General features: G+C 39.4%; 2 protein-coding genes across 4 annotated transcripts; both read left to right on the top strand.

Moving 5' to 3' along the window:
• The first annotated feature begins 1,437 nt into the window (after positions 1-1,437).
• Positions 1,438-10,845, top strand: ubtd2 (ubiquitin domain containing 2). 2 transcript variants are annotated; one of them, XM_044371274.1, is made up of 3 exons: positions 1,438-1,608; positions 4,501-4,737; positions 9,239-10,845. In XM_044371274.1, exons 1-3 carry the CDS (start codon positions 1,539-1,541, stop codon positions 9,748-9,750), a joined length of 819 nt encoding a protein of 272 aa, XP_044227209.1. In that variant the 5' UTR covers positions 1,438-1,538; the 3' UTR covers positions 9,751-10,845. The 2 variants fall into 2 exon arrangements, with proteins under 2 accessions (XP_044227209.1, XP_044227208.1); XM_044371273.1 differs by lacking the exon at positions 1,438-1,608 and adding an exon at positions 1,752-1,855.
• A 2,712-nt stretch (positions 10,846-13,557) lies between these two features.
• il12bb (interleukin 12B, b) lies at positions 13,558-17,695 on the top strand. 2 transcript variants are annotated; one of them, XM_044370898.1, is made up of 9 exons: positions 13,558-13,656; positions 14,242-14,335; positions 14,462-14,563; positions 15,116-15,298; positions 16,273-16,378; positions 16,493-16,662; positions 16,787-16,947; positions 17,074-17,192; positions 17,304-17,695. In XM_044370898.1, the coding sequence occupies exons 2-9, from the start codon at positions 14,242-14,244 to the stop codon at positions 17,329-17,331; spliced, it is 963 nt and encodes a 320-aa protein (XP_044226833.1). In that variant the 5' UTR covers positions 13,558-13,656; the 3' UTR covers positions 17,332-17,695. The 2 variants fall into 2 exon arrangements, with proteins under 2 accessions (XP_044226833.1, XP_044226832.1); XM_044370897.1 differs by lacking the exon at positions 13,558-13,656 and having other exon boundaries at positions 13,978-14,335.
• Positions 17,696-17,717: the final 22 nt, after the last annotated feature.

The following is a 17,717-nucleotide window of genomic DNA, read 5'->3' as shown; positions in this document are numbered from 1 at the left end:
AGATTACAGCACAACGTTGTGTGGAACATAACATACTAGAAGTGAAGAGGATAGAATAGAATAGAATAGAATAGAATAGAATAGAATAGAATAGAATAGAATAGAAAACAAAATAACTACAACTACAGTATATTCAGTGTCATAAAATCTGATGTTTATGTGCAATAAATTCAAAGTATGTGTTTGTTTGAACCAGTACTGGTCGAACCACTGAAATCCTGGAACAGAATAGAAAATAATCAAATAGAATAGAGTAGAATAGAATAATAACTTAATTTCTCTCTGTTTCAAAATCTAATCAACCGATTTTGCGTGTGTTAAAACCTAAAAAATAATCCAATTAATGAAGGCCTTCTAAGAGAGACTACAATAGAACAGAATAGAACAGAACCGAACAGAATAGAATAGAATAGAACAGAATAGAATAGAATAGAATAGAATAGAATAGCACAATAACTACCTTTCGCTACCTTGTTGTAAAATCTGATCTTTAGCTTCAATACATTTAAAGCCTGTTTGTTTGAACCAATAAAACTACTGATAGTCTAACCACTGAATGCAAGAGACTGAAATAGAATAGAATAGAATAGAATAGAATAGAATAACTTCACATTTAACTCTATTTTTCAAAATCAGATCAACCTAAAACCAACCTAAAAATATTGCCCCATCGATGAAAGCCTTCTATGCAAAAGAGACTAGACTAGACTAGACTAGCCTAGACTAGACTAGACTAGAATAGAATATAATAGAATAGAATAGAATAGCACAATAACTACCCTTCACTACCTTGCTGTAAAATCTGATCTTTAGCTTCAATAAATTTAAAGCCTGTTTGTTTGAACCATTAAAACTACCGATAGTCTAACCACTGAAATCCTGAGGTTTAAGTATGGAGTAGAAACAAATAGAACACCAATAGAAATAATAACTACATTTCACTCTATGTTGTAAAATCTGGGCTTCCTTGTCATTCAAGGATAGGAGGATAAGTGATGTGATGTCTTCTTCAGGACAGGAAACAGCTTCTCACAAAACATGATGGCACGTGTCAAAACACATTATCATCAACACAGTCCAAAGCAAACTGAACCCAAAGGAGACAGCATCCTTTTTTCTTTTCTTTTCTTTTTTTTTTTTTTTTTTACAGTGTACTCCTTTGTAACCCCCCCCCCCCCCTTTTTTTTTCTCTCTCTCTCTCTTTCTCCCTTTAATTCCTCTTTCGGTCACCTTGTAACGACGTGAGCCTCGCTGTCTTTTTTTTCTCTTTCTCTCTCTCTCCGCCTTCCTCACCAGATAAGGATGATGATGCCGGCGGCGCCCCGCGAGTGAGGAGGAAGCAAGGAAGGAGGAAAGGAAGGGAGAAAGGGAGGAAACGAGGAGGAAGGAAAGGACGGGAGGGAAGGAAAGAAAGAAGGGAAGGGGAGGGGGGGAGGAGGAGAGAGACGAAAAGAGAGAGAGAGGGGGCTAGTAGATGTAGCTCTAGCTGTGGGCCGGGGGGTGAGCTACCCAGCCCGGGCTGCTCTGCCGAAACATCCATGGGTGGCTGTGTCGGGAGCCACCACGACTCCTCCGGCAGCTTAAACGAGAACTCGGACGGAACTGGAGGTAACTTACGGGGCTTATTAACGTCTTTTAGTGCCTACAAGGTTGGCTTTTTTGGGGGTGGAAGGGGGAGGGGGGCTTCCTCTGGGCTCTCTGCATGTTGTCCTGGCTGGAGGTCTGCTTCCCTTCCCTTTTATTTCCGAGCCAGACAGAGCCAGGGACATACACCGCAGCCCGCCCCGGTCTCCCCCCTGCTCACAGCGGGCCTCGAAGCGAGAAATGACGCCTCGTCTGCTCGCTACTTTACAAAGTGGGAAATATTGTCTGTGCGTCGCTGCCTCCCTTTGTTCTTTGCTGTTGACTGAGCTAGCCGGCTAAAACGTAGCCTAGTTAGCTTGCTAGCTTTTCTGCATAACAAATATGGGTCACAGACGGCGATGGCATGCAAGTGGACGCGCAGGAGTCATACAGTCTGATTTAAATGATGTCCTGACTCTACTTAACAAGTTAACGCTAGTTTACGACACGCTGCGCTTAATGTTACTAATGCATGTCGTGTTTTTTTATTGACTGTTTGCATAAGCGAAGTGGTGGAGCTTTTGAAGTGCTGCAAAGTGCAGGGGAGAGAGGAGGAGGTGTCAAAACTTAAAGGGTTGTTCAGCTTTATGATAAAGGGAAGTGTGTGTTTTTTCTAACAGTGCAACTTAGATTGCGGTTATATTTCTGCACCATCCTGTCCATTGACTGTTAACAGAGCAAAACAGGAACGGAGAACAGAAAAGCAGATCAGGTTTATTTATTGAGCTATAAACAGAATTTCATGCGATGCCAAACGTTGTGGGGTATCGAAACTGAAGCTGGGACACTTTAAAGTGTGGCTTTGTGAAATGAAAAATGCTAAAAGAAGGTTATTTTATTAGAGAACATCAGTTATTTTAAATAACTTTTGAAAATAGCTTGGATTGCAAGATCAAGTGAAACTATTTTGATAATCTAGTCTTTTTCTTTCTTTTTTTTTTAATCGAAATGCCCAAATTCTCTAGTTCCGACTTCTCAAATGTAAATATTTTCTAGTTTCTTTAGTCCTCAGTAATAGCAAACTGAATATCTTTGGGTTGTCGACTTTTGTTCAGGACAAAACAAGACATTTTAGGTTGCATCTTGGGCTTTGGGAAATGGCATTTCTCACCATTTTCTGACATTTGATAGACCAAACAACTAATCGGTTAATCTAGAAAATAATCAGCAGATTAATCAGTAATTAAGATAATAGTTAGTTGCAGCCCTAACTGGTATACAAACTGGCATAATTTTGCTGTTTATTACATGGGAACACTGACAGGAAACAGGGGGGGGAAGAGAGGGGGCTATGTCATGCAAAAACATCCCAGGCTGTCCCAGATTGTGTGCATCTTTCTCTAACTATTATCCAAGGCCACCAGGACGCCCGCTCTGTCGGGATCTTTATCAATCTGAGGTGCTGTAGACGACTGTGATCTGTAGTTTCGCAGTTGTCTGGTCTGAAAAAGGGTTCTGCCACTGGCCAGTGAGTTATTTTAATAACAGATTGAGAGATAGAGCTGAGTTGGGGGGGGGGGGGTGTTAGAGACTGAGCACTTAACAGTAGAGATGCTGAGATATAGCCTGGTTTCCTGTACTGTATGCCCTCCTTGTGAAAAAGCATGTGTAGTAACAAGAGGCTTTGCGGATAAAACAGATGCAGCTGTTACTTGACACCTTGCTTGATCATGATGACAGAGGCCATTAGACCAGAAAACATGTGAATTCATCTCTGTTTTCACTAAAGCAGGTGTCTTAACTTAGGTTTAACTGGTTCAAGCATAATGATATTTTAGTGTAAAGCTGTCTTTTTGCACAAACTGGCCCACATACGTACATCCCTAAGGATTTCTGGGGAATTACTGAAAGACAGCCAACTGGGCTATGGCGTTTAAAGGTAAATTATGGGCAGACAGATGAGCTAGAAAGTAGGCTAATGTAGAAGTATGAATACAGCCCAGCAATCACATTGACGGTAACATACAAGTAAATACACAGCAATTCAAGCAGGACTTCCTGGCAGATCACTATGACTGTCAATGTACATATCCTGTCTTATGTGTTACTGACTAAGTACCATATTCTGATGTCTTTATCATCCGTTTTTAATTGTGCAACTCTTGGTATAACAGGTAAATTATATCATTGTATACATTACAAAATAAAGTAAAAGTCAAGTATAGACAGTCAGCCAGTTAGAGGTCTTATTTACTACAAACAGTCAGTTGAAGGTTGGTGTTATCAGACTGTGCTGTGTGATCACCAGAGTACATGTGTACCAGCAGCAGGTGTAACTCAATACCTTGATCCGTCATCCTCCTCTCCTCTGTCTCTGTGTTGCACACACAAACACACACACACTTGTGCACACACTGTCCTGTACCTGTCGTCCCCTTCCATTGCGATCCAGATGGTGTTATTCATCAGCCATTCTGCTGCAGATGGAGCGCTGTCAGATGCTACAGCTATAACCTTTTAACTGGTTTTAGTGATGAAGCGTTTCTGTCAGTTCTGCTCAGTCTTATATTGTTTTATTATATAATGTTTAAACTGTCATCTGAGCTTTTTTGTTTACATCAGCAATCTTAAAAGACTGCTGATCCTAACTTCTCATTCCTTCTTTCTCATTTTCTCTTTATCCTTACTTCTCTTTTTATCCTCTGGTTATTCCTCCTCCATGTCTGTGTACTTTCTCTTCCCTACACTTCTTCTCCTTCAAACCCCTACTCTGTTCCTCTAAAAAATTTTCATTTTTATTTTCTCACCTCCCTCCATTTCCCTTCCACTGCCTGACTTCTGATTCTCTCTTCTTCATCTGCCCTCCCTCCTTCCTGTCTTCCTCTATCTTTCTTTTCTCTCCATCTCTACTTTCCTCTCTCTCATCCTCCTTCCCAGTGGCTCTAGGGCGTAACCAGCCCCTGAAGAGAGAGCGGCCTAAATGGAAAAGTGACTACCCGATGACTGAAGGCCAGCTGCGCAGCAAGAGAGATGAGTTCTGGGATACAGCGCCAGCATTTGAGGGCCGGAAGGAGATCTGGGATGCGCTGCGGGCTGCGGCCAGTGCCTTTGAGAGCAATGACCACCTGCTGGCTCAGGCCATCCTCGACGGGGCCAGCATCACACTGCCGCACGGTAACACACATCTCAATGTTCACAGTGGTAGAGTTAGCAGATAGTTTTTGGGGGGGGGGGGGGGGTTTCCCTCTCCATGAAATATCAGCTCTGGGGACTTTATGTAGGACATTGCAATTGGTGATTACCAAACTTAGGAATTTCAACTCCCTGTTCCCATGCTCTTGAGAGAAACTGAAACTGAACTGTTTAGAATTTCTTTGGAATTTGAATCTACTGGAGGTTGCAGTTCTGTTTTTATGTTTGTTTTCATTTTTATAGACTTTTAGTTTTCATTTTAAATTTTGGAAAGGGTTGTTTCGTGATGAGTTAATAAAAATCCAGGAAGAGACACGATTGCACTTTCAGAAACATCAAGCAAAGGCCTGAAACTTATGATATGCATATGAGCAACCAATAATATTAAAATGTACAAAGCTAGTAGTGTGCATAAGCCCTGCACAGACAGACTGCATCTCTGAGCTCTGTTTTTGCTACCCAACCACCTTGGGAGTTTCTGTAGTTTGTGTACAGTATGTTCATAACAATTTCCAGTCAAAACTCTTAGATGTACAATAGAGTCCAAAAGTCTGAGACCACTTCCCTTTTCACCTCAATGGGAAGGTGGTCTCAGACTTTCGGACATTACTGTACGTGTTGTGGATATGTAGAGTATGAAGTGTGACGCCGCAACCGCACAGACATTTCGTTGCCTCAAAGCAGCCAAATTCTCGCTTCAAATTTTTTCAGACTGGTTTTGGTTGATATTTTCACAACATCCCCCATGTCTCTCTAGCTAATTAATTTATGGCCCTGAAAGACCTCAATGCGCAAAGCAAAAATTGTGAAATGGCCGTGCTGAGTGATGACATACATTCTTGCCACCAGAAAACAGCCTTTACCACTGGGGGTCACCTCTCAAATATTAATAGGTCACATTAATAGAGTAAGAGTTTAGAAGCTAGAGGATGTAATAAAGCTTCCCCAGGAAATGTCTTATACATCCTCTGTAGTTTTAAGTATCTGCTGAGGTTTCATTAACAGGAAGTAAACCACAAATGTAGTAGAGTATAGAGGGGGGTTAAAGGGGTTAAAGATGCTGAACCTCTAAGTGAATCTCAATGACAGCATTTTAGAGTTTCGACTTTATCTATTAGGAGGTATATCCTGCAGAAGGAATCAATAAATAATAAATGGAAAGGGGCTTATCCTTGGTTTTCTGAAAGTAGGATTTAACGTCATAATCACTCACGTAAGTATACCAAAGATAGTGCATCTTCAGAAACACATGAGAACACTCACATAGAACAAATCAATAAAATTGACATGTCTCCAGTTCAAGAAGCCCACACAATACTTATTAACTGCTTGAGCAGGCTTTCTATTTGTGAATGTGCGTCATTCTCTTTCATACCTAATTCATATCACTTCGGAGTCACGTGACCCACTTGAGGAGAGAAAAGGTCGTCGCTTTTCCTGTTAAATGTAGGTGTTGTGAGTTTCAGAGGTTGAGCAGGATCCGTTGATATGTTTTGTCCTGATGGTGGCAGTGTAGAAGTGTGCTTTTTATGTATCAGTGAAAATAAATATGATAATGTGGTTTAAATGTGCCAGTTAAATACTTATTCTCAGCAAACATGTTTATATTAGGATCATGTACCTGTTATTCCTTACCACACTGGCACAGTATCATGTTTATTTTAAGTCAATAAATAAAACACTGGTAACTTCACTCTGGATTATCATTTATTTCCAGTTTATCACAGGGTACTTATCTCTGAGGGGCTAGATGGTAGCCTGCACCTTTCAATTCATGTTTACAGGTGAACTACTCTGCTGTAATGGTGGGCAGGAAACCAGAGGTGGACAGAATGATCCCATGAATGGGCCAATAGGGAAACTAAATCTGAAGGTGTCAAAGATGCAAAACAGCTTTACCTAAATGAGATTTGAGCATAGCAGTTACCAAAAGAACAGGCTTTTTGTGAACTTAGTTGGTGTCTTGTCCTGCTTCTTTCCTCTTAGTAGTTTGGCCAGGTCAGATCAGATCCCGCTGAGCTGCAGCTGTGGATTCCCCAGACCTGATGTCACCGTTTCACTCATCCAGCACTCCAGTACAAAAAACAGCCAGATCGCTTTAATATTTTCAACACTCACAGCTGTATACTACACCCCTGTTGCATTTAAGACTAGAGCTAAGGTAAAGGTTGGTCTCCCTGTTCTTTAGTTTTTTGTTGCCATGTTTTTCTTCTCAGTATTCCAGCTTTCCATTTGATTGTTCTGAAGCAGAGAATGGGAGCCATTTGCATCAGCTGTTGGTTAACAAATGAAAACATCCTGTTCACTGTTAGGCATTACAAGGCCTTATGTTTTCCACCATAACAAGTCAAACAACATTTTGGGTGTAAAAATACATATAAACAAATGTTTTCTTGCTTTGATTCTAACATTAAATCTCTTTACTTTAGTACTGGGCTTATCCCTCCTTTCAAGGCTTTTTATCTATCTGAAGTTTTTAATGAAATCACACAACCAAAGGCATTAGCACCACCTGCAATCCATTAGCATTCTGCAGTTGAAACATAAACACTATATTAGAGCCAAATGGAGAAGTAATAACCAAATGAGATATACAGACACAGAGATTCATATCCAGATCCTGTTTATACATCGTCAATGAACCATGTTTAACATATTAGTCTTTTGTGACGTTAGGTTAAGCTTCCACATATTCAGCTGTCTCTGCTGGTATCTTATTGTTAAATGAAAAGTGAAATATGTCATTTGACTGGTCTAAAACCAGTTTAACACCCTTGAATACAGTTAGGTGTGCTGAAATATCTGAGGACAATCTGAATCCTCAGATTTATTTGCACATGACGACATTTCGGCTGCGTCCCAGAGAAAATCTGAGAGTTTTAATGCCTTAAAAACATACCAGTTATCTCACTATGTTGGTATGCCAGCACATTATTTGGTTGCATAAGTAGAAAGAGTTTGTCTACATATTGTGAAAAGTTTTTTCACAATATGGATGAAGTATATTGTTGGAGTTGAATCAATTAGAGTTCTTTTCACACCAAATGGCTTTTGTTGAGTACTGTTAAAAGTTGCCGTACACTTGTTATCCACATTACTACGTATTTTAGTTTTAGAAACAAAGTAAGTCAAGCTTTCTGTCTTTAACTCACTCTCTCACTCACACATTGACTCTGGTGGAACCATAGCAGAACGTGTCGTGAGGACACCGAGACCTAGTGTTGTCTCGGTGTCCTCACCTTGACCACAGCAGCCGTCATCTAGAGAGTAGAGCAACATCCTGTGGGCGTCTGCTGACTCATCTCAGTTTTGCTTACCGCAAAACTCAGTGTCTCTCTAAAGCGGCTCGTGTCTCATTTTAAGTCATAAAACAACACAAGAGCAGTGCAGTGACCTTCTTTAATCATTGTTTATACAAAATGAATGTAGTTTGGAGCATCCCATGCTATTGTGGGGATTTTTGACCCTCGTCTTATTATTATTTTGTTCTGAATGTCTGAAGGGCACCGTCATTACTGATTTTACAAAACAATGCATAGGACAAACACTTAGGAAGATTTTTGGATTATATAGTATTTTGAAGGGTAAACAACTGAGGCAAGCAAACCTTGTGATTTGCCACAATAAAATTACCTGGTATTTTTAGGTATGACAAGTAGTAACATTAAAGTATTGTGAGGGGGGACCTTTCTGAAATCCCCTTGAGGACCCCTGGGGTCCCCCCAGCGAATACTGAGGTATTGAGTTTCTGTTTACAGAATACCATGACCTCTTCTCTACATCTTATTTCCCTCTTTCCCTATCAGCTCTTTACTCTCAGTTGGTCAGCAGTGACATAATGTCCTCTAATGTGTTACTCCAACAAACAAACAGTATTTCCTTTTCTCCTGTTTTCAGTTTGATTGTTCATCAGTCTTTGTCCTCTGTTAGGACTGACTCTCATTTCTCCATTCTATTGTACTACAGCATCATGAGTTATGGTTTAGGTTTTGGTTATGTTTGATGTCAAAATGTGACTTTCAGTTTATGAAAGCGATAATGAAAATATAATAGGGAACACATTTTTTAAAAATATGACATGGAGACTATATATAATAAATAATAAATTTAAAAAAAAGTGTGTGCAGTATACAAGGAAACAAGGACTTTTATTATCATCTCAGCACAGTTACATTTATACTTTTCAGTTCAATTCTACATATGATGACATGAAATTGCATTTCCTGGGGCTTTGGTGAGAAAGTAGTGTAGTACAAAAGAAGTATTTAAGAAGAATTATCGCTACAGTAAGAACATTAGATTCAATCATTCCTGTTGAAGTTGAATCCTTAAGTAACCTGAGTTGTTTCACTGAGGCTAATGTTCTGTGGCACCAGTAGACCCACTGATAGGAATGATGGCCCAATTTGTGAAAACAAACTGTTGTAAAAAGAAGAAAAATTATAATAATAATGTAAGTTGACCCTTTGTCCTTTTCCTCCAGGAGCTCTGACTGAATGTTACGATGAACTGGGGAATCGATACCAGCTGCCAGTCTACTGCCTCTCTCCTCCCGTCAACATGATTGAAGAGCGCTCTGATGAGCCTGACGGTTCAGATCCAGACTCCGGGGCCGCAGACCCGTCCACAGGCAGCGGCTGCGACCCTGGCTCAGGAGGAGAGTGCCAGCTTCGGCTGCGGCTCTCCACGGGTCGTGACCTCCGGCTGGCGGTCCGTTCCACAGACACAGTGGGCATGATGAAGCGTCGTCTGCAAAGTCAGGAGGGCGTGCCTGCCGCAACCCAACGCTGGTTTTTCTCAGGTCGGCCACTGACAGACAGGCTGCGCTTGGACCAACTCAACATCTCCAGGGACTATGTAGTGCAAGTCATCCTCAGCCAGCCGCCACCGCCAGAGCCGGTATCTACACCAGGACATACACCAGAGGCCTTTGGGCCAGTTGCAGTGGAAGGAGTGGCTGCACTGCCGCAAGAGCCCACACCGGTGGAGAATTAACTGCGCCCCCAACCTGGCAGCCTGGAGGTGGGCATACCAGTGGGCTGGCAGTATAAAAGAAGGACGATAACAAGGGAGAAAAAAAGAATGAAAGTTGATTCTGTCTTTTCTCTTTTGGTTTGTTCTCTTCTCTTCTCAGTTGTTTTTTGAAGGGCTTTGTTTGGGCAGGGGTTGGCTTGTTCTGCCAGAGAAAAAGGACTCGTGAATTGAGAAAAGACTCTTCCCTTTGGTTTTACACGTTGAAATTTTGACCTTTTTGAAGTCTTTTTAACTGTTCCTATGGAAACCAAACAACAAAACGAGAACTTTGTCGGACGGCTTAAAGGTTTTTCTTTGCAACACTGCTGTTCGAATGTTTCTGTGTTTCAGTTTCCATTTTCAGGTTCTGCTCTCTGGCAACGTTGGGTCAGCAGAAATCTGTTTGTAAGGCTACAGGGTTATATATATATATATATATATATATATATATATATATATATTTACATTTTCATTACAAACATTTTCCACTCTGACAATTCAGATAGAAATGAATAAAGATAGTTAAAAGGACCAGCGTGTAAGATTTAGTGGCATCAAGCGGTGAGGTTTCAGATAACCAACTGAGTACCCCTCCCCTTCCCCTCGACTTCCAAGCATGTAGGAGAACTTATGGTGGCCACGATACTCGTGAAAGGCCCTATAGAGGGTTCATTCTAAGCTAACAAAAACGCCACGATTCTTATTTTCATTGGATTATACACAAATTAAAACAGACTTCTGAATATTTTATTCCATTTCTGCCAAGTCTGTCCCGCTAGATGCCATTAAATCTTACACACTGCACCTTTAACACTCTAATGACAGTTATTCAGGCAGTTGTCTTTAATTATATGTGAATGAATCAAATCAAAAACCCCTCATCACTTGTGGATTAAGTCAGTATGCCAACAGCTGTAAAGAAAGGTTGGTATTTCTAGTTAGCAAACAGATGTGTCCTCCCTCCTGTCAAGAGTTTGCAGTCAGGGCACATGACTGGATGTCGCTGGATTAGACACTTTATTTCACTCTGCTTCACAGAACAATCAGAGCAATCATTTAATAAACATTAAGTAGTCAGCCTATGTGTGCGAGTGTGTGTGACTAAGTGTGTGTGTGCGTGAGTGGATGTTCATATATATATATACATATATATATATATATATATGATCAAGACACAACCACACTTATTCATGTGGCAAATGGCTGGGCATCAGAAACACAGTTGCATATTTTGATTAAAAATAGAATGTTTTTAATTAAAATTGATCATTGTTTCTATTCCTTGATCTCTGTCTAATTGTTTGAATGTTTTCATGTCATGAAGTAGAGGTGGGAAAAAATCATGGCAATATGTTGTCTTGGGATAAAATTGCGATACCTTTTCTCACTGGTTTTCATGGCAGTTGAATCAATGGCTGATAATCATTGTTAAAAAGGCTAAAACTATGCAGTTGTTTAACATCTGGTCTCAGATCTATAAAGAAGGGACTAAGGCAGTTGGCCCATTTTAGGAGATATTTACAAATATCAGGATGTATTAAGGTGACTTTCTCGCAATATGTCACACATTCCAAAATCACAATTTTCATTGTGTTATAACAATATCATACTGTTATTCACACCATGATTTCCATCCATATTGTGGACAGGTTCAAACAACAGATCAGAGCAGGAGAGACTGAAAGACATGAGCTCTAATTAGAGTCATGACTGTATTTTTGAGGTCAGTATCAATAGTTGAGAGTTTAAAGGAATAGTTTGACATTTGAGGGGGGGGGGACTTAAATGAGAAGATCAATACCAATCTCTGTACACCTATTAGCACCTCTAAAGCTCACTAATTAATATTTTATATCTTGTTGTTGGTTCAATTCATACACAAACTAAATTGTTAAAATGATAAGTTATGGCTTGATGGATGTGTTTTGTGCTGGAACTATTTCCTGGAGTCTTGTTATCAACAGTCAACTAGCAGAGACTCAAGAAAGTCACTGGACTGACCAAGAAACAGTTCCAACACATAATGTTAGCTTTAAAGATGCTGGTTGGATTTTTTCAGGCATGAGACTGATATCGATCTTCTCTCACTCTTGGCAAGAAAGTGAGTAAATGTTCCTTTACAGAATCTGACATCAATATATTGGTTGATATTTTTTTAATATAAAGACATAACAGGAAAGGAGCAGGGACTTCTTGTCAGTGCTCACTGGTGGACAAACTATGTAATGGCAACACTATTTCTCAAAAAATATCTTTGGCATTTCTTAACTGCAATGTCTAATAACTTCTTGCTTGTTGATGCCGATATATAAAAATTAAGCTAATATCATAACAATATCACAGCTGATTTAGCCCTATAGCAGAACAGCTTCCCTTTTCCATTGATTTCCTCCTTTCTGTTTTTCCAACTTCCTTCTTCTAAATCTCTACTCATTCCACCCAAACATTAAAAATTCCCATGATGCACTGCTGTAAGCATTGTGATAAAGAGAGGTACTGCTGGCATTCCCAGCTTGAGAAACAAATAAACAAACGTCATGCAGCCAGTGATGGGATGAGGAAGGAACTTCCACCTGTCTGCCAGCTCACAGGTTCTTCTTTTGGTCAATCACGTAATCTCATGTAAACTAAGCTTTCATTGATTTAGAGGAAGACGAAGAGTCAATGGCCACTTCGCTTCTAAACGTGAAAGGTCACACTGCACATGAGTGTCACAGAAGGGAAGTGGATATAAGATATGGTCAGTGTGGCAGCATCCGATCCTCAATTACCTTGCAATCTGAAACAGGTTAGTGGCTTTTATCGGGAAATAACTCTGCGTGTGACACCTGCCCCAGGTTACAATAAAAATTTCATTTTCTGTGTTCTGAGACACGCACACCAGCGAGAAAATGTCACGTCTTTTTAGTATGACAGCATCATGTGATGTATTAAAGTTGTGTTAAAGTTTTCTTTGCTGGAAAGTGTTCATGGTGGGGCAAAGAGGCATTGGAAATAGTACTCCCTCTCTGAGCAATGTACAAGTGAAAATATGATTCAATACAAATATGAGTTTGTGTGAAACCGCAACACATTGCAATGTTGAATTGAAAGAACCTCTATGACTATAATTAGGTTTGATGTTTACTTATAGGAAATGGTACTGGCTGTCATTTCAGATCCATTGGCATAGTTAAAGGTTAGTAGGAGAAAAACTAATAATGAAAACTGATAAATCATAGTACTCTCCACAGGTAACTTCCCAAATGTGTCATTTATAAAGGTGCGTCTTTTTTACATGATCTATGGGATTCACATTACTAATTGTGATTTTTTCAATTGATCTGGCCTTTTTTTTCTTTTATTTCAGTCCAGGGACTCCATTTCCCTTTTCACTTCTATGGAGTCATCGCTGATGACAGCTTTCTTGTTCCTGAGAAATTTTCATGATCATTTTCCAAGGTACCTGTTGCATTGTCATGTCCAGTTCCCTATTTTCTATCACAGGTTTCTTTCTCTCTGTTGGTCAGTGTAGCTGCGCAATCATGGACGTGGAGTATAATATGAACAATACTTTATATCTTCCTCATAACTGAGTTAACAAAAGATGATCAGGAATCAGGTTTACTGAAAATTTATCATCATTGTGACGGATAATGTTGATCTGTTGGAGTTGATGATGATCAGGTAAGCTATAGCTCACACACACACACACACACACGGTTCCTTTGAAGTTGGGACTTTTTTCTCCTCCTTCTGCTTCTGCTTCTGTCACAAATATATAATGGTGTGTGAGTTCAAATACAGACATACTGAACACACACTCTGAGCTCTCATATCTCTCACCTCTCTGATCTCATCAGGTCAACTTTCAGCTGTGAAAATTTTAGATCAAGTCCAGTTGTCAAGGTAAGATCAACTATACTCATGCTCATTTTCTTCTCTCTCTTGTGTTTTTCTTTTTCTTCTCCAGCACTTTGTTCAGTCTATTATTTAAATGTATTGAGGTTAACACCTGTTTTTAACAGTAGCCTATTAAGTTCACTGAGAGAAATTGACTGATTATTAGTATGAAAAAATCATTGATCATCCAGGTGATATCTACAAGTAGTGAGTCAAATGTGTTTGAATTTTAAGATATTTTTCTCATCCAACATAAATGGATTTTCTTATAGTTTCTTTAGAAGTGGCAAGTAAAAATAAGTACTGAAATTACTTATATACATGCTTTACTTGAATAGCCAAATAGTTTTTTTCTCCACAATACTAAACAGATTTTTTTTCCCTGTAATTACTAGTTACTTTTAATACTTAATCTGTTTCCAAGTCCTAAATTAAAGCCTGGTTATAAATTAATCATCTAAGTTTGGTTACAGTTCTATCTCAGCAGTAAACTTTTACTACCACACAACAGGTAAAATGCTTTATTACTGCACAACTTGGTTAATTAGTGTTATTGAGAAAGCCACACTAACTCATCATCTTTCCCTCCAGATGCATGCGTTGCTCCTTATAGTCCTGCATGCTGCACTGTGCTGCGCCACCACAAACAGCCACCAAGAAAACATTGAGACTCTAATGGATAATGGTTAGTAACTCGACCTCTCTCTTTACTGAATATCATGCTTCCTTTCCACTGGTCTCCTCACCTCACAGAAATATTGATTCAAATGTGTGTGTGTGTGTGTGTGTGTTTTGTCTATGATTAAACCAGTTCTGGTCCTGAGGGTTCCTCATAGTCTGGGTACCAGGGTGAACGTTCCTCTGACCTGCTTAGAAGATTATGAAAACCAACCTGTGTTTTGGAAGAAGAACGGTAATACAGCTGTTACTACTACTGATACTACATCTACTACCAAATCAAGTCAAAAAATGTATTATAGCCCAATATCACAAAGTATGCCTCAAAGGGCTGTACATAAAATAAAAACAGTAATGAGCAGCATTAGCAGAATATATAAAAATGTAGTGAGACAAACTATATATAAAGCATTATAAACAGAATATTTGACACATACAATACATATAATAAAAACAGTAATGAGCAGCATTAGCAAAGTATATAAAAACACATAGAAGTGAGATAAACTACATATGGAGCATTATAAACAGAATAAAAGTAAAAAAAAAAAACAAAGCATGTAAATGAGACTCATGAACATTCACATCTGGATAAAGATGAAAACACATATATACAAAAATATGTAATATACAGTACATATACGCAACCATAAACACCAGTACATTATGATACTAATACTAATAAATCTTAAATATAAATCATATTTTTTCCTCTGCTTTATAGGTTAACAAGGACAATTGTTGTTGTAAATAAAAAAATGACTTGACCCATGTCTGTCTGTCTCAGGCATGGACCTTAATCCACCTCTGCAGGGGAACCAGGTCAACATACTGGTGGAAGAGATGGATGGTGGAAACTACACTTGTCACCACGGTTCAGACGGATCATACCTCAACCACACTATGATCCTGATCCAACTAGACCCGGACAACAGGACTGTCATACTGAAAGAAAAATCCCCTGAAGACGGTAAGATAGAGAGAGATAGAGGGAGGGGATGGAAAGAGTGCCATAAGAGAGAGAAGTGAGGAAGGAGGGAAAGAACAAAGAAGGCACACATGGAGAAAAAAAAATAGAGAAAGATAAAGATTTGTTGTGTAATTGGATCTGGCATGAGGTATTTCACTGGAAAAGACAGAAGAGATGTCACTGAATAGATGAGATAAGAAAGATTGGTGGAAGAGGGAGATAAGATGGGGGGGGGCAGACAGAGGTAGTGGGATGTGATCCAAAACCAGACAACACTCAAAAGATAAGATGAAGGGCATGTGTAAAAAGAAATGAGATAAAAGGAGGACCAGAGGTAGAGTGATGTAAGCAAAGGGAAGACACAGAAAGAGGGAAAAAAGAGACACAGAGACACAACAATTGCAATGAAGGGACCAAAATGAATGAAAAAGAAAGGAACATTCAAAATGAGGAGAAGGCAAAGAAGGAAAGCATGTGGTCTTTGTTATATTTATGGTAATACCCAGATGACTTACATAATTACTGTAGCACAAACCACAGCGAGGCTGACACAATGGGGAGGAATTATGTCACACCCATCATCATATTGTTAGTGCTGGCAGTTCTCAAAAACACATCAAACCTGTTGCTTCTTAACAATAGTGTTTTCATAGGCCTTTTGTCAACTTTCACACATTACACGAATCTGTGAAAGCTGTGAAAGGCAGTATTTTTTTGTGCCTTATTTGATGGAGCAAAATATAAAATATAGTGAAGTGGCTGGTGTGAAGCCGGTTATCTTCTCTGTAGTTGTTCACAGTACTTATATTAAATACTTGAAATTAATCTTTCAGTGATGTACTGATGACCTGTAAGTGCTGGAAACTTCAAGGGAAGAGCTCAGACACAAAAGATAGACATAAGTTGCTCATAAGAGTATTGAACACAAAAAGAGGGAGAGACTCAGAGTGATAACAGTGTTTCTTCTCATTCAGGTCACATCCACTGTTCAGCACCGAACTATAGAGGCTCCTTCCACTGCACCTGGACAAGAACAGAGTCCAGATCCAGCGCTGCTGTGCTCCTGGTGAAGGCAGAACGGTGAGGACAAAAAATGATTTCTCACACATCCTACTAAAGTTAATCAGGAGGCAAAGGATTATACTGTATCCTGCTCTAGAGTGTATTGTCCCAACCAGTTTCTGTTTAATACAGTAATTTAGAAAAGATACCTTGTGAGCTGGATGCTGATGGATCAGGGGTTCACTGCCAGGATGTCAACTGCCCACACGAGGAGGAACAACACCGCATATCCCTCAAAGTTTACATACACAGCTACTCTCGGCTAGAGGCGTACACAAAGGTGTTCTACCTGAGAGACATTGGTAAGTCGTAGTGTTTTAATGTCTGAGTCAAAAAGAGTTCATGATTTCATTATGAATGAACGCTGTCCTGTATCCCTGCTCTGACTTCTCTACCTTAATGCCTCTCCCTCCTCATCCTGTTTAGTGACGCCGGCAAAACTCCCTAACCTGCAGTCCAGTGATGGGAAAATTTTCAGCTGGAACTACCCTGACACCTGGGAGAAGCCCTGCAGCTACTTTAGCCTGCAGTTCCAGGTCAAGGTGGTCCAAAACGGACATTCCTGTAACAGTGAAGAGTACATAATGGTAATGAATACATGCATGATGTTTTTTTTTTTTTTTTATCAGATTAGCTATTGTCAAAATGTATTTGCTGATTTCTTTTTAGACACACTTCTTTGTCTTTGATGTGTCCCCTCTTCTCTTGTGTAGCACAAGACCACTGAGGAAACTAAGTATGTGGTGAATGTCAAAACCAAGAGGTATGTCTTCTGTGTGCGGGCTCAGGACAAGCACACCGGCGGGCCATGGAGCCACTGGACTCAATGCGTGTAAGTATATAATTTGGACTATTAAAGATATATCCCAGTAATCCAGATAAGTCATGCCACCAATATTCCATCTGATCCATACTGTTTCGCTCCATCCTGTCCTCTCCACAGAGTGAATAAACAAAATGTGAAATGCTAACTTCTTTCACTGGACTGCAGCCATAAAGGAAGAAAGAAAACAAGGATGGAAGCAAAATTTTTCTAAGAATTACCTAATTATGTATCATAGTGACATATGAAATATATCTAGTTACTCACTTTTTTTTAAGCAATTTACAAAACGTTGTACTTTGGGAGTCAATGTATACCTGTACAGTATTTATTCCTTCATTCATTTAAGTAGTCTGGATTGAATTACAGTATATTTTTGAAACAAATGTAATGATTAAGTTGAAATATTCATTCATTTATACCCCTTGTAACTTATTTATAGATATCCTTTGACATGCAGATTTCTTGGTAAAATGTTAACATTTATATAATAAACTTATATTTGATATTGTGATTTTGAGTATTACTTCAAAT

This window comes from Thunnus albacares, chromosome 13, assembly GCF_914725855.1.
Source record: "Thunnus albacares chromosome 13, fThuAlb1.1, whole genome shotgun sequence".
Classification (NCBI taxonomy): domain Eukaryota; kingdom Metazoa; phylum Chordata; class Actinopteri; order Scombriformes; family Scombridae; genus Thunnus; species Thunnus albacares.
Note: the sequence above shows the minus strand (reverse complement) of the source record. Positions and strands in the feature narration are given on the sequence as shown.